The 24,514-nt window shown below is 48.3% G+C and overlaps 1 protein-coding gene across 2 annotated transcripts in view; it reads left to right on the top strand.

Annotated features, from left to right (window-relative positions):
* The window catches only part of LOC139057458 (ankyrin repeat and BTB/POZ domain-containing protein 2), a 214,383-nt gene that overhangs the window by 91,956 nt on the left and 97,913 nt on the right, over positions 1–24,514 (top strand). For both annotated transcript variants that reach the window (XM_070535774.1, XM_070535775.1), the window contains 4 exons: positions 5,575–5,778; positions 6,288–6,468; positions 7,493–7,645; positions 8,182–8,482. In XM_070535774.1, the coding sequence (XP_070391875.1) occupies positions 5,575–5,778; positions 6,288–6,468; positions 7,493–7,645; positions 8,182–8,482 (839 nt within the window). The remainder of the gene's footprint in view (positions 1–5,574; positions 5,779–6,287; positions 6,469–7,492; positions 7,646–8,181; positions 8,483–24,514) is intronic.

Here is a 24,514-nt window from a genome sequence, read left to right as displayed (position 1 = left end):
CCAGTAATGTCGCCTTTGCTTATAATGGCAGATCGCCACGTCGCGTTAGTGAGTTCGTTGCCGTGGGTAATGACTCAATAAACAACGGATGAACTCTCATCGCGTAAGGAGGGTCGCGCAGGCTCACTGGCCAAAGGCAACAGGTCCGCGCAATACGTTTGCTCATCAAGGCGGAACTAATGCACATCCGCGGGCTCTATCACTTGTCTCTTATTCGTGCGTTTGTTCGCTTATTTCGTCTCGCTAAGACCTTCGGTATTCTTTTCTGACCATCGCAGTTCTTTTGGCTTTTGCTCCTTCCTAGGCTTATCAATGGCTGACAGAGTCGAAGTAAAACACAGAGAACGATGTACAGAACAGAAAAACAAAGTTAAAAGCGAAAAAAAAGGTAAATAACGAGCCCACCGGTGCGGGATGGGTTCGTCGCCATAATGTCGCGCACGCCCCCTCGCGACATCGACGCACCGCCGCCGTCCGCACTGTGCGTGATAGGGTCGCCGCCCGCACACGTCTACACTCCGCGGCGCCGTGCCGGTTTCGCTTTCAGAGGCAGTTGGAAAGATTAGAAACGAGAAACGGAAAGCAAAACAAAAATCTACGGCGTAGTAGCATCTGTACGTGCCTCGAGACAGCGTCCACGCGAGCTGATCTTTACGACCGAGGGTTGCCAAAGCCGCCGCCTAGTAAACTGCGTGCCCGAGTAATCTTCACGGCCGGCGCTAAGGATAGAGGTCGAACACCAAGACTCCTTGGCGCGCCTCTTCGGCCGTTGCTTCAGGAGGGCGTAGAGGAGAGCGACAGGGGGAACTCTTTGCTTAAATTATACTCGTAGCCCTGCCCTCTGTCTGTCGAACGTTCTGATATTTCTTTTTCTCTTTTTTTTTGCGTTTCATAGTTTGTCATCTATCTGGCTCTTATCTTTCCTTGCCTCCTTCGCCCGCCTGTATCCACCGCACACGGCGCCTTTCACCTGAGTTGAGCCATCAGAGGGCGAACTGGTTCTGGCCCGAAAGAGGAGTCAGTCGCTCTCGCCTCCTGAATTCTAATTAGATCCGATACACGAGCGCGAACATGTGTACATCCAACTGTTGTGCTGTCTTTCTTTTCAATTACTCTTCCATGCGGTGTGGCCCTTTTTACGTAGTGCTGAGTTGCGAGCATGGCCAGAAAAGAAAGAAAGAAAGAAAGAAAGAAAGAAAGAAAGAAAGAAAGAAAGAAAGAAAGAAAGAAAGAAAGAAAGAAAGAAAGAAAGGAAGGAAGAAAGCCTTCTTTGCGTTCATGACTGAATAATAAAGCGTTCTCGGGGAGCGGGCTTTCAGCGTATATACGTTGATTTTGCTCAGCGAACCGCGGATAGCCAACAGAACACTTTCCAAATCGTCCGTGCTGAGAATATCCAAGGAGACAAGTTCAAAGCAGAAATCGCCGCGAAGGAAGATTACGTTCGGTTCGTTCCAATATTCATGTGGTGTTAAGCGGGAAAGGTGATTGTCGCCTCTTTCAACTCCATCCAGTGTTATCAATTGTGCTATTGAACTTTAGTAAGAATTCCGCTGTGGTACTCAAAATTTACGTGATGCACTTTGAGACGTGCCCTCAGTGGACCACCTTCAAGTTAGGGCTAGTTGCGATGCATTCATTCAAAACAGCCGGCGTATACGTTATTACTAGGAAACTTGCGTCGAGCAGATAACTCAATGCAGGTGTTGTGTCATAGAATGCCGTTGTTTCTTTCTGCTGTTACAAAGGCGACAGCTTGTGTTTGCAATGTTTGACGGTATAGTAGCTTTCGTAGTGGGGCACAATGACAGTTGGCCGCATTGAGAAAAGAGAGGAGGTCAAAAGATAGAGAGGAGGTCAAATGAAGTGGAATGATCCTTGTCTAAAAAGGGCATGCGACATAATTAACATGAACACCCTGTCGACGATTTTGCTTGTAGGGTTTCCTCGTTTGTTGTATCGCATGCCATTTGTTGCCGACTAGGATAATTTCTCTTCATTCCACCCCCTCTTCCCATTCTTGACTCCTTCCTTAGTGCGGTCAATTCTCATTGTGCAGCACCTCGGAAATCACTATCCCGTCCAACATCGCAAACACAAGCTGTCGCATATATAACAGTAGATCGAAACGACGATGTTCTATGACAGAGTACTAACGAAAAAAGGTTCGGGTGAGTGCGAGTACGTTACTGACGGCTAAGTATGTAGACACCACACTCTGACTGCTCCTTAAGGTGGCCGTGGCTCCCTGTGTCCAGTTGTTTGCCGCATGGCTGGTATTAAGTGCGCGAAGCCTGCGCTATATTAAATACTTCCTCTACATTGCTATTATAAACCCCACGAAGGGCGTAAATTTCAAGCTTTGATTATCCCATCATTAGCTCTACGCTTCACGGATACGAACAACGTATCCCCGGCTCACAAATACTGGCCAGATAAGTGAAAAGTTCGTGTGATACATTGGGAGATAATCGCATGCTCTGCTGGCACAGCTACTTTCTACATTCGTGCACCTAATTAAGTTCATAAGCGTGGCTTGTTGGGTTAGTTTGGTACATGATTATACTAGGAGAATACCAGCAAATTCGAAAGAAGAGACAAAAGCCACCTTCCTGTCGCTTTGTCTGTGTCTGCCTCTCGATCATTTCCCTCTTTTTTCAATTTTGGTGGCATTCCCCTAGTATAACGTTAAGTAAGAACAGCGTAAAATCAAAGGTAAATATTCGGCAAATATCTGTTCTCAAGGTCTAGGAAAGTGTCTGTGAGCCTGTCAAAGTGCGAGAAACGCATAAAGCACTACTACGCTTCACGCCGTCCGGCCCCTGAAGAAGCCGGGCTCCGAAGCGTCGGGCTTAAAAATAAATTTTGGTTCGAGTTTTTCTTCTCTATAATTCAGAACGGTGTAAGTCTGAACCATATCTGAATATCGGCGGGCAGTGAGGGAAATGTGACGGCAAAATCCCAGAGAGAGAGAGAGCAACAGGAGTTTAGATTTAAGCACGAATACCGCCGGTGAAAAATACTCTTATGGCTCGCCTATAGGCGATCGAAGAGAGGGTGCGTCAGTAGGTCAGCAGTAAAGAAAGAAATGCGCCGAGTTTCCGTGAGTGCATCTATGAAGAAGAGACCTTGGCACATAAACGCGCGCGAGAAACACGGGATGGCGGAGCCGATGAATACACGCACACACTTACGCATAATTATCCTGGCGCAAGGGCCATCATATTAATTCGGTGAGGGTGCTTATTTAACACTGTTTCGTTCTATTTGGTTGAAGCTGAATATTCGTTCATAGAATTGAAAGAAATGGGCACAAATTATGTGCCGAATGGTAATGTGCAGACTTTAAACGTAAAGTGTTCAAGGTAGTCATTTTGTGACCATGACTAGTCGGAAATACATTTATTTTAGCAGAGTAACGATCGATACAGTAATCCTTATACGGCTGGTTTGCGCAATAACCACATCGAAGACGCGTGTTTTCAATGTTGATCGCAACGCAAATGCGAGGGTTACCAATATACCGATGTTTTATTTATTTATTTATTTATTTATTTATTTATTTTACTGCTAACAGCGGTTAAGAGCTTGTAAAATCGGCTGAGTGTTTGAGCTTGTTCGTGTGTCCGTCCCCTCGTTCGCAACAATCACCACTTTTGCAACGGTGCCAAGTCTCGTGACTCTTGGGCTCGTGAGGCTCTTGAAGCTAAGGCTCTTCGCAACGCTTCGGTAATCATTCCATCTCCGTAGCATTGATCTGTATTGTGACTTTGCTGCATTGCAGTTTGTTATGCAGCGAAGACGCAACAATACTGAAGTTTGTGGCCTCAAAGTTATTTCTGCTGCATTCAGCAGTTTCGAGCTAAGAAGAGAGCAGAATTGTCCTTTCCTTCGTGTGCGCGCAGAAATCACTCATGTCGTGCACTGAGGCCTGTGATGCTCGGTGGATAGTTCCGTCGCCTGAGCGTTTCTTTGTACCGCATCTTCGCCGCGCGCATTTATGCTGTGCAGAGAAGACAAATGGAAGCACGGCCCTGAGTCCACGTTTGACTTTACTGTAAACAAGAGTTATCAGGCTAGACTGTGACTGGAGAGTGTCTGTTCGTTCGTCAATTTACAATAATCAGCTTCTGGCCGCTGGCCAGCGCTTATTATGATCGGTCGCTCGTTCTCTCGCTCGTACATATTTCTGACGAAACGAACATCTCTCAACGCTCTGCAGTGAAGACGTAAAGCGAAGCAAAGTTGGGAGCACAGATTCCATTTTACTACCTGAAAGAGCAGTTATGGGCTACACAAGTGCGTATGGGGGAGTTATCTCACCGTTCCTCTTCTCGCAACAATCCTCACATGTTCCGCCACGCCGAGTTTCATGGCGTCAGAGGCTCGTAGTCCCGACCCAGGGGGATTCCCTGAACTGCACCGAACGATTTCCAGTCGTCAAACAAAGAATACTGAGTGGGAAGTAGTAAGGAGAAGACCTGGAGCGGATGCGTGTCATGTTAAATAGTAGATGCTTGAGAAGAAGCGGCAGTTCTGAGCTGGCCAAATAGGCCAAACATTACGTTCGAGAGAGTCGCTTCTAAAACGTTACAGGAATTTCTTGCAACTTGGGGAGTTGAAATTGTCTCAAGTATACGCGTGTAACTAATGCTCATGTAACCTATGTATACTTATTGACGCTTTCAGACTGCTTTCCGCAGTGACTAGACTACTCAAAAAAGTCACAGGAGTCGGTCATTGTTTTCTCCTTTTTAAACAAAATAAGCAGCATCTAACATATTTTGTGACGATGATGATTGCTGTGTATAACCGCGTAATTGCTGCTTCATTATACAGAGGATGCTCCTGCAGCATTCCATGAAGTTGGTATCACATTTTGAACAAGAGTATTATATGCGCTTTATAATGGCTTCACCACAAAACAATTCAGCAGTGCGGTGAAACATGTTTACTGTGTTGTGATGAAAAGGTGTGTGAATTTGCATAAGTACTAAGTGTAAGCAACGTGTAATTATATAGCACACTTTGGCGGTTCCCCAGCACACCAAAGGAGAAACAAGAACACCACAACTGGAACTCGAGCTGCTTCAGGGGTTGGGGGCTTGCCGAGATCTCCGCAAGCCAGTGATGTATAAGATCGGCTGTCTGCTATTGCGGACAGGAAATCTTGTATGTGAACAACACCTGGTAGGCTGCGACCAGCTTAGGCCGACCTCTATGCTTTCCCTATCAATGAAATCTCTTGGAATAACTGCTGACATGGTTTGCGAGGTTCCATTGAACGAACGACAGGCACGCAGCACTGTAATTCTTTCGGAGTAATCTTTGCTCAAAGCCAGCACTCCAGAAGGCGGTGTCTTTCACTCGTAATGGGTTGGTGTGTGCGCAGACGTAGCGTGCAACTCGGTGAGCTTATCTTAGCAGGCTCCTTGACAGACGTAGGTATAGTGTTCACACGAACTGTGTGTACTATGGAAGCCTATAGCTAGAGAGAGGTCTTGCGCGCCGCGATTATGCATCTAACAGCTAGCAAAAGGTGGTCGTACATATATATCTCTCTCACTTCTGCAGGCGCACTGTCGATGCCCCGCTGGCCTTCACAGCTTCAGCAGTGCGGAAGCATTCGCGGAGGCCAGGGTACGGACGCACAGCAGCCCCAGCAGCCGGGCCAGCAGCCTTCGTCCAAGGAAGACCACCACCGGAGCCCATCGGTGGCCAGCGACGCCCACGAACAGAGCTTCCTCACCACGTGCGTCGGAAGCATCGCAGAGCTGAGTGAGTGCACGGCCACGGGACTGAGGCTATGGGAAACGGACTATATATAGAGAGCGCATGGTAAGGGTGAGGGGGGGGGGGGGGTAAATTGTGCTCTTGTCAGGAAATTATATCAGACCCCATTCATTTCAGTTTCGTTCGAAAAAATGTAAAAAAGTGCGAATGTTCTTTGCACTTAATTCGAGGCGGCGATCGCCTTTGAGTGTTGTATCGCGTAGTATCGCGGTACTGCGTGAATTTCCTTAATTTTTTTTCTCCTCTTCTTCTTCTTTCTCCTTTTATTCCCTTTACCCCTTTCCCCAGCACAGGGTAGCCAGCCAGTACTTACACTGGCTAACCTCCCTGTCTTTCCTCCTCTTTGTCTCTCTCTCTCTCTCTCTCGAGGCGGTAGTGTCCTAATCCCATTCCTGGAATGACAGTATATGGTCCGATTCCACTGCTACCTTTGGTCCCATTAGCGCTGCGCTCGTATGAGATACGAGCGGGTTATTTCTTCGACGGATGCGCAGGCGAACTCCTAGCAGCGGTGACCCAACTATACCGGAGCCGCACGGCTTCCCAGCGTCCGCCACTCAGCTGGGGCCCAGGAGCAGTTCACGCGCTCTACCACTACATGCGCTGCTCGCAGCTCGAGCACGCGGAGCATGGATCGTCCAGACGTTCGGCGGGGCCTGAGCTCATTTACGAAAGGTATTAACTCTGCCTGCATACAGGGATGATACTCGTCGGACTGCATTCAAATATCGGGCGTACTTATTAAAGGATCTTGAGGCGAGATTTCTTTTGTCTGCCAGAGTTATAAGAATGGAGAAAACTGCGCAATAATTTCAACTTTATTAGTAACTGACCTCCGTGAAAGCTTGTGAGCACTGTTTTCCACAATACATAATTACCGGAACACGGTGGCCACCACTTCGGTAAAACAGCGATTAGTCTAGGGATTAGAATAGAAATTAGTCTTGTGCATAACAATTCATTAGTTATAAATAAACAGAGATGAACCGAAGAGTGATTAGAGCGAAAGCCACGCATTGTATTCGGTATTGTTCATTCTGGCCTATCATGCTTCGGGAACAAACGCAAGAACGATGCAAGAGCTTGACAACTAATTATGATATAAAAGACAAGGTCGCCGCCACATTGCGGGATGGTGCCTTGCGGAAAAGCCAGCATAAAAGGTTTTAGAAGTGCTCACTGAGAAGGCCGATAGAGAGAGAAAATAGAAGAGTGATAAGGGAAAGGGCAGGGAGGTTTAACAAGGGGACGCATTCTGCGACGATCCATATCCGCAATATCATCGCCTTGGCAACGCCTTGACCATCAGATGTGCGCTGATTGGCTGCTTGAGTGAAATTCGATGAGCTGATTGGCTGGTTGGGCACTACGTCATCCGATTTTGCGCAACCAGCCAATCGGTGCGCGAACGTGATGGCCACGGCTTGGCCAAGGCGATAGTACCGCCGAAGTGTATCGTCACAGAATACGTCCTCAAGCTGAGCCTAGTTGTCAAAACAGGGGAAGGGTGAAAATGTCTTGAAAGATGAGAAAGTGAGAGGAAAAGCTCGCAGCATGCGCACGCACATGCACATGCTCAAGCGTTCATCGATCAGTCTGTGAACTTGCGTTTATGGCGCTTTTTTGCGGGTTCACAGTTCTTCGCTCGCTTTCCAAGGACAAGACAGGAGTGAGTGAAAGGTTGCATTGTGTTTTACAGACCATATCAGGTGCTCCCTCCGCTGGTGGAGTGGGTCCGGGTGGCGCACGCGCACGCCGAGTACCGGCGCTCACCCCTCGTGGACCAAGATGACGTCATGCAAGCTGCGCGCCTCTTACTTCCCGGAGTCGACTGCCCCGTGCGGGCTATCGGGTAAGCATCAGCGACGTTCTCGGTAAAGGCGGAGCACGCGCGTCTACTCTGTTCATAAAACTCTGCCCACAAGAACGGCACAGAAGTAATTCTTAATATCTAACAGCTTTAAATGCGATTACAGCACTTATTGATAAGCGTTATAGGCGAGATACCCGCGATGAAGGCCGTTACGACACCAACAGCCAGGTTTCAATGGCCGAGTGCAGAGGCCATTGGAGCCTCGTATTTTAACGTCGAAGTGAATTCGCACCCTTTGATGTAGAACTGTAAACACACATGTAGATCATTGGTTTATGTGCAGTATAGATTTCTTTCTTCTTTTTTTGCGCTAGAGTGCCAGCAGACGTCCTACGAGAGAACGTTGGAGTTTTTGCTGAATTGCATTTACAGTATTGAATATTTCTTCATCAATAAATGAAGGTAAATTGTACTGTTCGGACAGTAACTTTGGGAACCTACGAAGTCGTAGTTGACCCAAAAAATTGTTTAATCATGAGCAACAAAGCTAATAGCCTTCGTGGTCTTGCTCGCAGCGAACTTCACGAAGAGCGCCTCCTGCTGCTGCGGCGATCGGGCTCGTCGTCGACGGACGACGTGCCTCAGGAGTGGGCGCGCCAACTGCAGACCGAGTTGGCGTTCCGGTTGCTGTCGCTTTGCGGCCAGCAAGGCGCGGGCTCCGCCGTGGTGTCCCAGGCGCTGGCGTTGCTGCCAGCACCAACGCGGCTGGACACGCGCGACCAGCGCGGCCTGACGCCGCTCATGCTGGCCTGCGCCAGAGGGGATGAAGTCGCAGCCCGAGTTCTTGTCCAAGCAGGAGCCGACATACACGCCGAGGTGCTCACGAAGTTTGCGCTGTCTTTAAGCGTTAGCTTCTTGCTGACGGTTAAAAGCTCCTTTCAATGTTTCTGTGTAGAGATTTAAGCAGTACACATATTTATTTATTTTTATTTTATTTAGAAATACTGTCAACCCTCAGTTAAGGGTCATAACAGGGAGGGATGTTACATATACGTTCATACAAGACAGCCAGATACAAAAGAAACATGCACATGCACTAGAGTGTCCTACGGATACAATACAAGATACTATATACAGACTGTAAGGCATGTATTCAAATGTTCAACCAGCTGCCGCACGCACACAAGCAGAAAAAAGGAAGAAGAGAGAAAAAAAAAAGAAAAACACTTTACAATATCCACATATGGTACAGTTTTAGTAAAGAATCTTGATTGCATTTGTAAACAATGCAGTATCAGAACTGCGAACAATTTCTGCAGGCAGCTTGTTCCACAGCTCTATTGAATCTGGGAAGAACGAACAACGAAAGGCATTGGTTCGGGACAAGTACGGTTGAATATACAGGTTTCTTGAGCGTATGAACTTCGCGCCTTGATTAATCATTTTGGATTTGTTGTAATTAGTAGTATATTCCTTTATCAACTGGTTCAAACCTCTTTAATTAAAGAAAATAGTTCAAATTAAAGCCAAACTAAAGGCGTCATAAGATAAATTAATTCCGATCCGTTTCTATTGCGTTTTGCCATTAGCCCTCCACGATTGGTAAAACTTGTTTAGGGCCACGCCCACTTCGCCTTTCTGTCACGTGGCGTCGGAAAACCACGACAACTTGTACGCGCTAAAATTCATTGATAAGGCGAACAAAACTGAAGTGTTTTCGGATTAGCCAGCGAGTGCCCCGTTCCGACAGGTATGGAAAATGGCACTAGCTCATCTTAAGCACTGGCTCTGGCACTGGCTCTGGAGCTGCCGGCGACAACAGATTTCGTTGTGTATAAAAATATGTCAGTGCCCTTCCACTCTGTGAAGAAGGATGACCAGCGAAGCTGTGTATGTGGGCCCCTTAATGGCAAATTGCACCTCCGCCACGGGTCGGCCCGACGTTGCCCTATCTTCGAGGTCGGCCCACGTATGGGGAGTGCTTAACGCCTGCTTCAGCTCCGCGTTGGGGCGGGACGGTATTGCACTATCACCGGGATCGGCCCATGTATGGGGAGTTTTTTGCGTTCGACACAAATTTTCTTGGGCGGTAGAGGCATACAGCTTCGCTGTAAAAAAAAATAAAGAAAGCCCTTGCGTGGCCGTATAGAGCTGTCGAGCTCTTTCAGCAGTAGATGCCATCACTCTGCGAACTCCTCTTCACCGAGAAACTGTATTAGCGGCATTTTAAAGCGAGCACTTTACCAACCGCGTCGAGCCGAGTTTCGCCGTCGCCAGCAATTTGACCTTCATTTGACCGAAGCTCCGCCGTAGCCTTGGCAACGCGTCACGTGACTCGCCGCGCCGAGCTTCGCCGCCGGCTTGGCGCATGCGCTCTCTGAAGCTGGGTTACCGCCTGACCACGTGACTCGCCGCGCGCGTGGCTGAGAAGCGCTGCACTCGCCTAGCCAATGCGACCTTGGCCATGCATGAGAGTGGGGCCGGGCTTTCCTCTGTGAGCGTTGTGCCGGAGCGGGAGGCATTGAGCCGTCGGGGCGAAGCGGCGTCTGACCACCCCGCCCATATCGCCCATGGAGCTGCTTGACTAGAGAGGGTCCGGAATGCAACAGGCGTCGCACCGTCAAGATCAATGTAGCGACTGCGTTCGCGCCTTGTCCCTTTGTGCTTCGACGCTGCGCATGTTCGCGGCGCCTCTTTTTATGTCTAGCACTTGCGCTTTCCCTGTGGCACAATAGGCGTCGCATCGTGGAATGATGCGTGTCTACCCAAGCCTAATTACTTACATGTCTAGTCACCGACGTAGGCACAGCCGTCATACCTGGCTTAACGATGATTGTATACGTAAGTATAATAATTACAGCTAAATCAAAGGCTAACCAAGTGAAACCAACACTTAACCAGGCTAAACCAAGGTTTCTCTTTGCATATCAAGGGCTAGCTGAGTTAAGCCGCAGTCAATTTTTACCTCCCTGTTGCATGCCGCCGCGATTTGGGACCAGCCACTGCAAGCTAAGGAGGGGGAAGCGGACCAATCGCAGACGCCGGCACCACTCTCCTCACCCAGTTATCCACTTTCACGGTACTAGCTCGGCCCACCTGAACTCTCTCCACTTTTGCACGCTCGTTGCTTCATGTCAGCCAATTAGAAAAAAAAAGCCTTTCAATGTAGATAACGCTATTTGCTTTGAAAGCACACAAAAGTGACCTCCGATGAACGAGGATAGCGTTTGATCGGACTGCTCAAACAACGCTGAGGGTGCCTACCCGATGGTTGCGTCGGCGGTTACGTAAATTTGACGTCAGGAGACTGGAGTAAAACCGGAATAAGCTAGCTTTACTTTATACAGTCCTATTCATAATAATAACTGCAGCAATCGTCGATGAAGATAGTCAATGGGAGTGAATAGCTCTAACGAACGAGTGAACGAAAGGATTAGCGAGCGAGCGGATGAAAGAACCAGAGAGAGAGAGCGAGAGAGAGAGAGCGAATAAACGAGTAAACGTTTTCGTTGCAGAGTTTGACCACCGACCAACCACGAAAACGGCCGAAATAGGAGAACTGTGCGTTTTAAAAGTAATCACAAAGAGGTGGCTGCGCGATACGGCGCCCCCGTTCGTTCCGAAGGTTGTGCGCTCGAGTTTTCGCTGACATCGCTAGCTAAAATGAATCGCTGGTCCATAGAGCTCTTTAGCGTTGATGCTGCGTTTTACCATGGTCGAATCTGTGGAGGGTGCCCGTTAATCACTGCTAAACATGGTGCCGGGCTGTGGCTTAGAAATCAGAATTTGAAACTGAAATTTTGTTATATTTTTCTGGCTCCTTCATGACTGGGACGGATCGCAGAGAAAAACAAGGACTCGAGATTGAAGCGTTCGGGAGAGCGATCTCCCGTGGGAGAGCGAAAGACCGAAAGTGTCAAAATTGTTCATGACTTCCCCGTCTGCGTTTCCGAGCATTTCGCACTAGTACTCGCGCTTCGTTGTGGTTAGTTCATATGTATAACGTATGTAATTAAGGGGAAAGTGAGACATCCACCCAATCGTAGCCAATTTTTTTTCTCAACTCACTTTCCCTAAATAATTATTTCTCTCCACCTTGGGGGTTTCCGCACAACTATTACGTATAACGTATGTAATGCGCCAAATAAACGGTGATATAAAGACATATACTAAAATGTGCACCACAAGAGCCTGTAGCGTTTGCTGCTGTCGTCACACATGCTCACGTCACTATGACAACCAATCGCTTCAGGCAAACTCGTTGATTCCTCTGATAACACTTTCCAGCATCCCAAATGATGTGTTTGTGATCAGACTTCTTTTTGTTGTTATTTTTTTCCAGCCTTGACTGATTACTGATATTAAAAAAAATATTAAATGACGGTAACGCGTGTTTAACGCGTGTGTCTAAGCGTTATTTGTGGTGAGGGCTAGATGCGTATTCGCTTCCAATCTTGAGTTCACCGAATCGCTTCCGGTGCTGAAGGTCCTGCTACCTCCATGACAATTCAGTGTAAATGGCGTTGTATTACGTTCTGGTTTTAACTACCGCGCTCCTCTCCTATGCTCGAATGTTCGCTGACGTTTTAAGCGTACGTCGGTGCAGGCAGGCGCACAGCAGCATGCCCAATTAACGAGCCACTACTGGCTGTGCTCCCGTAAACACCATCTTGTTAGCGCGACGACAAATGCCCACGCCGCCACCAACTCGCGAAGGGTAAGCCGAGGCATGACCGTTTTACCGCAAAACTTCCACGATAATGCGAGCGCTATCGCGCGACTTCCGCCGAGCGTGATGTGCGAAGGGCCACAGACCTACTCTGGCCCCTGTGCACATACCCAGTTTCACATACCCAGTCGTCTCTGCGGCACATACCTAATGCAAGGTCTAGTGGGGTTGAGGGAAACCGAGCTTTGCGTTCTGTGACCGAACTTTCCTCTCTTATTGATCGAAGGTGCTTCCATACACGGAAGGGCCTTTTGCCAGGGTCTGCCTGCGCTGCTCTCTCTCTCTCTCTTTGTCGTTATCTGCGGACAGCGACGACACGAAACTGAGAAACGATAAAATCATGCAAAACCAACTAGACCAAACCATCAACCTTCCTTGGAACGAGCTAAGAAAAGCTAACGATTAAAATTATTTGCATGCATTGGTCGCTGTAGTTCCAACTTCCGTCTCAGTGCATTTTTCACTATGCAATCTCCTTTCGTTTCGTTCTCTTTTTCTTTTCTGATGGCGCATGCCCATTATGGGTGATCGGCCAAGATTTGGATAAAACTGTAAGGCGGCCTCTGATCTGACAAGAAAACAACGAAAAAGTTATCTGATCCTTTTAACTTGTTGCTCTTTGTTCATTGAAAGGCTATGAGAGTAGGAACGTCTATGCGAAACCGCTACAACAAACAGCCAGACTGTTTCATTTCACTTTGTTCTCGTCGGTAACCGGGTGTTTGCGTCGCTTTGATTATATTTCAAACATTCTCCTTTAATCATTACGACACGATTCTTTTGATGAGCATACACTGCTGCTCATTCGTGTGTAATATTTAGTGCCGTATCTGTGAGAGGGTGGTTTAGTTTCAGCGTTATTGGCAGCAAGAAAATGCTCAGTTTTTAACGGCGACCACAATTATCTCGCCATTACTTAGGCCTGGATATGGAAGAGCAAATGCAGGTACGGTCTCGCGCGTACGTTCTCGCACAGAGCATTGTTGGTGATGACAACAGTGTTAAGCCGTAGAAAGAAGTTCGGCAGCTATTACACTTGTGTAACACTTGAAGGCGAAAGTGTGTTGCACACGTGGTAGTGGATTAAGTTAGGCGTCAGACTTGTTGCAAGAACTAGCGAGCCGCAGTGTGAAGTAAACATTAGTCGCTGTAGGTCAACCTCCTCAACGACACATGCGAGCAGCTTATGCACTACCAGGACCCTTCAAGACTCTCTAAATTTTTTTAATTTAAAATTTTATAATTTCTAAATTTCAAATTTAAAAAAAAATTAGATGTATTTAACGACCCTAGCACTACCTAAAGGTTCTTTCGTTCTTTATTCTGTTCTCCGATTCTTTTCGTCTTTTTTTCTCTCTTTCGTTCTTTCTTTCCTTCCTTCTTTCTTTCTTTCGTTACTTCTTCCGTTCTTCCTTTCTTTCTTTCTTTCTTTCTTTCTTTCTTTCTTTCTTTCTTTCTTTCTTTCTTTCTTTCTTTCTTTCTTTCTTTCTTTCTTTCTTTCTTTCTTTCTTTCTTTCTTTCTTCGTTCATATTCAGCCATTGCATCTTTTCTTGCTTACGGCGCTATGAGCCATTCCTGCTATTCTTTTGTCTGACTGGACTTTACGCCGCTTCTTTCGGGTATGTGACACTGCGACGAGCAACTTGACGCTTTCACCTTAAATGTTGACAAGCAGTCAGGTCCATTTACAGCAAAATTTTCGATAGCTAGGGTTTCCTGCAAATTTTGTTCTCCGTGAGCAACAACTATCATCATCAATGGCTCACACCCCCGTAAGAATTCATACCCCCGTAAGCAAGCAAAAAATGCAATGGCTCATAGCCCCGTAAAGCATAGGCTACAAGCACTCAGAAAAGGGAAGCGAACAATGCTTAAATTCTTTCTGATTACTCATACAACGTACGGAGCAGCATGTCTAAAACTGTTATCATCAATGGCTCATACCCCCGTGAGCAATGGTTTATACCCCCGTAAGCAAGCAAAAAATGCAATGACTCATCGTCCCGCAACTTTCATGGCTAGTCACTTTGCGTCGATTAGCAGCGATGCCACTACCCCTGTTGTGGTTGTCGGTGATTTCAATGTGGATGTGTCGGTGCCGAAAAGGGAGAGGTTTACGCGTTCCGTGTTGCAGGCATATGCGATTACATGCCAATCCAGCCCAACCGACCAACCAGCAGCGTACGTGCATCGATTTGACATTACCAAAGAATGTGATTGCAGTAGCGATTGAAATAATGAACACCGATGAATACCATAAATAAGTGTACGTACCTTTCTTCACGATGACCACCTATCAAGACAATAAATGAGTAGTACCTTTGTTCAAAATTATGTGTCACCTCCGCGTTTTGGGCTAAACAGCGTCGCTCGTAAACTACCTTCGCAGAGTGGAATGCATCATGATTTTTTTTTAGTTGTCGGCACGTTATAGCAAAGACAATACTAATCAGGCAGTATTCTTTTATTTTTCCAATAAGGAAAAAAATTTCGTTGCCAGAACATGATAGAGGGGCGGCCGCAGAGTCTCACTTTCCCCTACATTTGAGGGCGACGTTGTTTCCGTTGTGCTACTGCAAATCAGAGCTTACTGACTACGTCCTACCGCGTCTTCAGGGCAAATATATGTATACTTTTGGGTTCTCGGTATCCCTCTCAAGGTACTCTCTTTCTATGAGGGCATCGACCCTCTTCTTGAACGCAGCGGGACTGGGAGTGTACCTGGCTTTAAGCACGTCCGTCACCTCGATCAAAAGTTCATCGTGCGACAGTGTTCGGCATGCCTTCATTATCCTCACGATGGCAGCTTCCAGCTCATACCGTCGCTCTTCGTCAACGTTGCCCACGTTGTCCACGTTGCCATTATTCTTTGGCGTGGAATCTTTTTTACTCGTCGTTGACTCAATTTTGACTTTCTGCAGACCGGACGTGAAATCTTCGTTAACGGCGAAAACTTGGTCCTTTTCAATAACGTTTGATTCCGGCGTCTTCGCAAGCACTGGCTCGGAGTCCTTTCCCGTGCACAGCGAATTTAGGGCACGAACCAGGTTTGGTTCGGGGATGTTGGTTTCGGAGGAGATCTCTTCGTACGATATTTCGTCGCGGCCGTTGAACAGCATGAGCACGCACATCTGGTACGTCGACACCTGGATGGTGTAGGTGCGTGACTGCAGCGCACCGGATGGTGGGTTCGCCGCTTGCGACGTCGATGGCTCGTTCTTCCGTGACCCGTAGAACACGGCGTTCAAGTCGGCCCAGCCCAGATGTGGCTGTAGAGTTAGTTTTCGGCCGCCATGCTTCGCCAGGTAGAACCGCCGGAACGTCTGGAAAGCGCTGCGCGGGGCGGCGGGGATGGTGCTTTGCTGCGCGGCGGCAGGCAGCGGCCAGAAGCCCGTGGTGAGCACGCGCACGTTCAGGTCGACTCCGTCCAAGTCCATTTTGCTAGAGGAAATTGCCGCCTTGAACTCTTGCATTAAGTTGTTGGAGATAAGCATGTCCTTGATCATGGCTTCCATCTTTGAGGTGAACAGACAACCGCATTCAACCTTGAGCTTGGCGATCATAGTTCTTTCTGCCTCGTCCGAGGCGCTTTTGTTGAGCAGCAGCCGCTTGGCCAGGTTCTGCTTGTAATAGCGATCGAAAAGGTCTTTCTCCTGCAATGACCGAAATAACGCGATAACTCTGTCCATCAACTGGTCAATCTCCTGCTTTGTCATGCCCTTAATTCCCCTTCGTAACATGTCGTCTACAAACGCAGAGAGATGCTCGGGTGTCTTGCGGGTCAGGCTAAGTATGTACTCAAAGTCGGTTGCGATCTTTTGCTTGACGAGTTGCTCGTCGTTGAAAGAGTGCTGTAGAAAGTGGTCGAAGCGATCTTTCAGCTCCATCACTTTCGGTACAATGCCCACCGAGTTCCCTTCCTCGTTCATGATTGATCTTCCTAGGTCGCGCAGGTACTTGCTGACATAGTCAAGCAATGTCTTCAGACCGTCGTGTACGCACTTGAGGAGCCTAAATATATGGGCCAGGTCCTCTGTCATTCGGTTCCTGAGCATATGCACAACGCCAGAGTCATCCATCTCCAGGATGGCTTTCATATGCTTGCCGATGAGCTCCTCCTTCACGACTTGCACCACGGGAGCCACGGTTGACTCGCACAGGCACTGCCTCGCCCGCTCTGACTCTTCCTTGATATGCTGCTCGACTTTGGCGATGTAGTGTCCATAGATGTGAGTGTCCATAGTTTCGATATAATGATGGCCGCTTAACGCGTAGAATTGCGCGGACTCTGCCAGGAATGGCAGCTCGAAATCTTCCTCGTACACGGACCTTGAATCGAGTCCTAGGCTTGCGAGCATTTCGCACGCCTCCTTCATGGAAAGCTTGTCGACAGGCTTGCCTTCGCGATCCATCTTCACCAGTTCAAGCAGGGTTTCGCGAAGGCGGTCCCGTACGTGATCGCTGCGCGCTATCTCATCCCGGAAGAGCAACACGCCCAGTGTGTGCACGTTGTCAACGTTGTTCTGACAAACGTACGAGCCTTCCATGTACGCCACGATGTCTCTAATCATTGTCATGCTCTTCTGGTGGTCCTTCCAGGCCTGATTTAGCGTCTGCAAGAAGTCCTCCCCAACTTTAGCCAACACGAGGGCGCGTACTTTGTTGGTCAGGTGCTCTGTCACGGCGTCGCGCAGACCGCGGTAGAGACGCGCCCCTTCGTTCCGCATCACCATGGCATACACGTCCCTGTACAGCTCGTCGAAGCGCTGTGCGGTCTTCTGCTTCTCCTGTATCTCGTCGAAGGCTCTCCGCAGCTCCAGCCAGATGTCCTCGGTGCGGCGATGGTCCACCTGCTGCACAGGTTGCGGGACACGCATCGACTTGTCACCTTTCTTGGCGGAGAGCGAAGCCATGGCGTCCTGCTGTTCTTGCTGTTGTTCTTGTTGCCTCAAAACAACTCTCGGCCCATTCCTCGCGCTATAACCTCGTCGTCTTCTTTCTTTCCGGCCAGGAAAGCTTTGCTGTCGTTCTGCTTGGGTAAATAAAGAAATAACGGAAGCTACCGCTTGCTTGCGTTAAGTCAAGTAGGTCTTCGAAAAAATAATAAAGCGAGTGGTGGGGGGAGGGGAGGTGAACAAAAAGAAGGGTTTCGTCTAAATGGCAGGGCTGTGACAGCGGTTGTGCAAGCAATATTACGTGGAGCAAAAGTCCGTATCTTGCGCCGCGTGGGTTGCCGGTAATATTGGCAAGGAAGGATTTGTCAGTCCATTTCTGAATACTGAGCGGCTTGATGCGTACCTTCATAATACCTCGGGTTTTGACTTTCAACGTTTCGTGGCATGTACTCCACTTCTTTCCCTTCTAGGCTGCTGTGTTAAAAAAAATTAAATTATTGGGTTTTATGTGCCCAAACAACTTTCTGATAATGAGGAACGCCGTAGTGGTGGACTCCGGAAATTTGGACCACCTCGTGTTTAACGTGCACCTAAATCTTAAGTACACGGGTGTTTTCGCAATTCGCCCCCATCGAAATATGGCCGCCGTGACCAGGATTCGATTCCGTGACCGCGTGCTTAGAGCCCAACACCATAGCCACTAAGCAACCATGGCGGGTCTAAGGCTGTTGTATATTGCCTCGTGCATCTCGACGCCATCACGGTCACTACGTAAAAACATATGAGGGAAACTTCTCCCTAACATTTTTGCATGTGTACGACTGCACTTATGCCTACGTATGTGCTACCTCAACATTACGACCAACGGTGTTTCTTGCAGACCGTACACAGTTTTTACAAATATTCCAAGGAGGATAGCTTAGTTGTAGTCCTTGAGTTGGATTACTCGAAGCGTCGCACACTAGTCGCATGAGAAATCCAATTCAATAATCGATGGCTAACACATAATCACCAGTTAACTTTTAATTAAGTACTTAATAAGTATTAAGAAGACTAGGCGGTGCGACGAAATTACGAAATTTGCGGGTGCTTGTTAGAATCGGATGGCGCAGGACAGGGGTAATTAGAGATCGCAGGGAGAGGCCTTCGTCCTGCAGTGGACACAAAATATGACGACGATGATGATGAGGATGTACGCAATGGCACGTATTGCAATTTATGAATTGTAGCCGGTCAGTTTGCAAGGCATATTCACTTGTAACAATTGCTAGGGATCGCACGGGTTTCGAGATATGCGTCGGGAAAATTGTGGTGAAAATGCACTGCTATTCAACTTACTTTTTTTAACAAAGTGCCGTTTGTTTCATTGAAGTGAAAATGTAACCAGAACGCCCATGAATATTGTCGCACACTTTGGGAACTAATATCTCTAAATTCCTTCCGAGTGAATACGCCTTAACTGAGCGGCTACAATTCGTAAATTGCAATATGTGCCGCAAAGTAATTGATGAAGAACATAACTAGTGATTTTTTTATTAGTCCATTACGTATTATGAGAGAGTTTTAGTATAGCGTAAAACCCTTGCGTTAGCGTTAGCGTGCGACGCAACGCTAACGCAAAGAAAGACTGCACTGCGCGGCACAAGGTAGTGTTTTAGAATAGCGGAACGGAGAAAAGCGTTAACGTTAACGCAAACAAATACAGCGCCATCTAGATGTAAAGACACAAAGTACTGGAAAGCCAAATCCACAGGAAATGTCGAGCTTATCCAATGCCGAATCCGCAAGTGTGTCCCTAAGTCAAGCTTATCGAAAGCCACAGTCGCTGCGTTAATTACGCATGTAGGTGTTTGGTTTGAGCGTTGTTTTGTCGAGAGTCGCGAAACATACCAATTAATCTTCGCATGCTGCGATCGAGTGTTCTGTGGGACCCATATTACGTGTCCTTTTTAAGTTGGGATGACATAGACACCCTCATGCTTCGGGAATGAGAGCGACCGCGCAGGTTCTACGTGTCCTCAAGATCCACTCAACGTCGAAGCTATACCGGAGGGGACGTTTCGCCGGCAATTTCTCTTCCAGAAAGCGGATTTCCCACTTCTTTCCAATTTTTTGCAACGGACGCCCACCTTGACGTCCGTCCGAATGGGTTCAAGGCGAAAACCTCCTTCACGAGGTTCATATCGTCGTCGTTGGTAAAACGCACACGCATTGTGACCACAGCACCGACCACACTACTCTGTTTTGCCGCGGAAAACATGACATGCATCGGTTCCACATGCGGCTTTACCCCAAGCAAACGAGCGAAATACACTTGGGCGCCATCTCGAGGCGGATACAGCAAACACATTTAGCAAACCCATAGAGTTGTTCTACTAACTCTATGAGCAAACCCTCTCGTTAAGCCTACTGCGCCGCTAATCGAGAACGTATATCGTAAACAACGCCCATTTGTCACCTGTGCACCGCTGCCGAAGCATCATCGCACAAATCTAAGGCGAACACGAGCATTAGTGGAGAAGGATAGAGCCTAGCAGTGCAGGCAGACGGCTCGATAGATCCGAAGCGGGCTGCTCTCACTTCGACTGGCGCCGCCATCTTGCCGTACGTAAGGCTCCCCTTGCGTGCGTTAGCGTTCAACGCTAAAGCGCGGGATACATGGAGCGTTCTTTCACGGCGAACATCGCGCGGCGGAAATAGACGCGGCGGGACGACGCCGGTGGTTCGCTGGCTTCGCTTACATGCAGCGACAAACGGGCGGACGCGCCCGCCGCATTGTTGTCAGACTTTACGAATGTGTTTCTGGATAACAAAAAAGGAATAAGCAGAATTTTTATTGTATTATTTATTGTTACTGACTAAACTTCGAAAAAAAGTTTCATAGAGGCGCTTACGAACGATTTCTACACATTTCATTTAGCTGCAAGCATTTTAGCGGCCTGGCTTTGCGCCGTCTGGCGGGTCTGGCTACGTTGAGTGAGCGGGCACCTGCGATCACCGCGGAGTGCAGGCGTTGCAGAAGCTTTTGTGGATCTCCAACAGCGACGTTTACTTTGCGTAAAAATAAATTGTGGTTATTGATGTTTACTTCAGTGTCAGTTCCTGTTTTAAAGCCTCCTCCAAGAACTAGCGTTTTGTGCTACATTTGGCGTGAAATGGGCGGCTCTCCTTCCGAGCGTGATCCGAGCGTGATCCTAAAGTAACTTGGTAAAAAAAATTAGAATAGTTACTAATCTAAACGTGCGGTGTAAGCAGCGCCTGAAGCTGCTGCACCCAAACCCGCGTCCTGGCGCCCAAAACATTCCGTGTGTGCACGCACACATCGATCACGCTCTGGTTTTGGAAACTATATACTGAGATAAAGGGGAATGAAAAAGAAATAAAACAACAACAGGAAAGCAGGAGGAATGAGTTTGATGGGACATCAAGGGCGCAAGAATTATATAACTATCCTACAATTAGAACGACAATAAGTTGGCGCGACGAATATATAAATCAACGCGGTCGTGTACCGAAAGCACAAAGGGTGGTATCATCGGCTGATCACTTCCGCATATAAATTTGATTTCATCAGTACCAACATTGTGAACTTACTTCCCGGATCGGTTCCGATATCGGCAATGATCTCTGCCCATGCCGTAGCTTTCTTTCGCTGATCCTTGTAGTCCTGGCGACCACAATCCCAAATTATGCCACGCATTTGCACTGCTGTAGTGAGCTTATCATTGTATTCTACTCTCGCTGCTTTCGATGACTTTGCCATGGTTACAGTGCTGTCCCTAGAGCACTTGGATATTGTGCAGCCTCCGCGCACCTCTTGTATCCGCGACAACCGTATACCGAGTGGGCGCTTTCTCTTCGTACCAACGCTTGGCTTGTCTGGAACACCCACTTTCTCTGTAAACTATTCTCACGCCTTTCGGCATTTCACGTGGAAACAGAATCCTTCGGTATCTTCCCATGTGCGCTCCTTGGACGCTCCCCGGTGCCGTGCGTCACCATATGTCTCTCATTAGTTTCGTCTGCCGCTCACCTCAGGGCATACAGCTTGCCATTGTAGGGGTTGAGGGACGGACTTCGGGATGAAAACCCAAACTTGGGAGTATTTATTTTACATTATGTACAGGGAGGTGAGACGTCAAGTACCAGTCGTACAGACATTACGGGCCGGCAGCAACTCGGACGCTGCGGCCCGCGGCAAGAAGTTCGAGAGAGGTGAATCAGGGAATCAGGGACTGTCCCAGAATGCTCAGGTCTCTCTGGAAGGCTTCTTATAAACCCTTCGAGCACTGGAAGTCACGTCATGTTTGACCAATGGGAGAGTCCGCTCCGATGACGCCACTTTCAGCCAATGGTAGGCGCCCGTGTCGCGGTGTCACACCTGGCGGCTCTCTGCGGTCTTGCCTCGCAGACTGGCAATGCACTTCTAACGAGGAGAAGGGGAGGGCTGCTCATGCTCCATTGTCCGAGGCCCACCTGCTAATCCCGGCGGCGCACGAACTTGTTGGCACGTGAACTTGTTGCCTTAAACTTGTTTGCTCGGCCGCTCCTCTGGAATGTGCTTTCCTGCTTCGGCATTCCTCAATTAGCTGTGCTGCGATTTGAAGTGGTTTGGGGAACTCGAAGTAATCGCAGGAAACAGCTCCATATCTAACAGCTCGTCCTCGCCCCGGTTGTTCTGAATGGCCGGTGAACTCAATTCGCTGGCCATGAGGAACGCTGAAAGAAGCTGCAGGGTACTGGGGTCTAGCCTCGTTTGACAACCCTCGGGATCCTCGGCCCTGGAGAACATACGTCAAACAAACCAAACAACACAGCGCTGCACCACGCGTAAGCGCAGGCTCTTCACCCCTGACTCGCCAGGCTATTGCTGAGTCAAAATCAACCCTGATCTTTTAGTTCCCCAATTTTGACAAAGCAGTTCCAACCACCCTTCCAAACAGCTATCCATTTCTCCCCGAATGCCGACAAGACCAGAGTACTATTGTTGTTGCAAAACAAAAGGGTCGTTGACGATGCAAACAACAAATGAAAACAGCCGAACATAACTTAAGTGGCCTAACTACACGAACAGCATGTTTCCAATCTATCGCAGTGGCGTACTTATCGCACGTATTGGTGCCACTGAACAATCTGGTCAACCTCACAAGTACGTAATCACAAGCGCACTAGCCTTGTGGTCACTAAACAAAACGCGTACTTGCGTTGTAGGCAAACTCTTCATTACGCTTACTCACGTTTCTTCCTTTAGTCCCTCTAGGACACGTGACTTAAACGAACAATTAAACTCGCGGTACTTACACACTCCGCAGAACTCTTAAAATGATGCGTCTTCTACTAACTCTTTCCACGCACGTTCACTAAAGAAGTCAGAATACGGCTGCCCTCCACACACGAGCAACCCAGTCATAAATCTGCTTCCTTCCGTCCACATAGGACACGCGCTAATGGAACTAAGAACGCTTCTCCGTGCAAATCATGCACTCACTGAAAATCTACGCGCTTAACCTTAGAAAATTCAAAAACACTTAAAAAGAAAGAAGGTTAAATAACACACACGCGCGTTACGATAGGCCTCTCAACAATAACCTTGACCCTCAGGTTACTCACACACACACAAAAAACCTATCTACTTATTAATGAACATCTCGCGAGAATACAGGTTTACTTAAAACGCAACTTTCAAATCTCGAGCTTCTCGAACGAAAACACAAACAAAGCTCATACCTTTACATTGAAAGAAACCCTAGTCTCAAATCGCGAAAACTTTCCGATGCTCAAAAATAAAAAAAAACACCTTTTACTTCTACGGAAGCTCTCTTGGCCTCCCTTTCCAAACGCTTATGTCTGACTCATACTCTGAGCCGTACCCGGGGTGGTCGAAGTTTCAAAGCTACTCTGGCTGCCGAGAGACAACAAAAGGGCTGATTCACTATCAGCTCCCCCAAGACGTTACGGTCTCCTGCCAATTTGCGTCTCGGCGCCCCGCTTTCCTCACAAACTCGACTGACCTCGTCGCTACTCCCCACCTGGTCTCGTCCTGCCACCTTGCGTTTCTTCGAACTGCACGCTGAGCTGTGAAAAGAACTACGGAACGACGAGGAGATTAACTGCCCCGTGCCCTTTGTCCGCGTTCGTGCAGAACATTCTTCGCGGTCCCCCTTTGACCGGTGGCTCGAACGTTTTCGATGCGTCAACATCGTCCGAGACGAGCGCATCTTTTTCCTCGCGCCCTGGCCTTTTGGGTTTCTCGCCATTTTTGGCGGCGCTACATTAATTACCGACTTTCGGTCTTTACCGCGCTTCTTTTTACGGCGCTTTCTCCTTGCACTCGCCTTCATGTCGCCTTCTCGTGCCTCGTGCTGGCCGGTACACATTTCGTCGGCCCGGATCGGTCTCTTACCCGCACAGTCTGAGTGATTCTCACTTAAATCAACACTCTCTCTGCCTCGACTGGCGGACAGCTCAACCGACTCTGGCACAATGCAGCAGGCTTTACTCGAGTAAGACAACTCGCACTCTTGCGAACTGCCCTCTGCTACATTGCCCAGCTCACGCTGTGCATCGGCACACAGCCCGTCGGTATCGATCGCTGTCTCACGCGCACAGTCCGAATGATTAACAACTGAATCATCCATATCTAGGCCATCTAGACTGGCGGAGAGCCGCACCGATTGTTGTTATTTTTTTTCCAGCCTTGACTGATTACTGATATTAAAAAAAATATTAAATGAGGGTAACGCGTGTTTAACGCGTGTGTCTAAGCGTTATTTGTGGTGAGGGCTAGATGCGTATTCGCTTCCAATCTTGAGTTCACCGAATCGCTTCCGGTGCTGAAGGTCCTGCTACCTCCATGACAATTCAGTGTAAATGGCGTTGTATTACGTTCTGATTTTAACTACCGCGCTCCTATCCTATGCTCGATCGTTCGCTGACGTTTTAAGCGTACGTCGGTGCAGGCAGGCGCACAGCAGCATGCCCAATTAACGAGCCACTACTGGCTGTGCTCCCGTAAACACCATCTTGTTAGCGCGACGACAAATGCCCACGCCGCCACCAACTCGCGAAGGGTAAGCCGAGGCATGACCGTTTTACCGCAAAACTTCCACGATAATGCGAGCGCTATCGCGCGACTTCCGCCGAACGTGATGTGCGAAGGGCCACAGACCTACTCTGGCCCCTGTGCACATACCCAGTTTCACATACCCAGTCGTCTCTGCGGCACATACCTAATGCAAGGTCTAGTGGGGTTGAGGGAAACCGAGCTTTGCGTTCTGTGACCG

This window comes from Dermacentor albipictus, chromosome 3 (genome assembly GCF_038994185.2).
Source record: "Dermacentor albipictus isolate Rhodes 1998 colony chromosome 3, USDA_Dalb.pri_finalv2, whole genome shotgun sequence".
NCBI lineage: Eukaryota > Metazoa > Arthropoda > Arachnida > Ixodida > Ixodidae > Dermacentor > Dermacentor albipictus.
The sequence above is the reverse complement of the archived record's forward strand: the minus strand, read 5'-3'. Positions and strand labels throughout refer to the sequence as shown.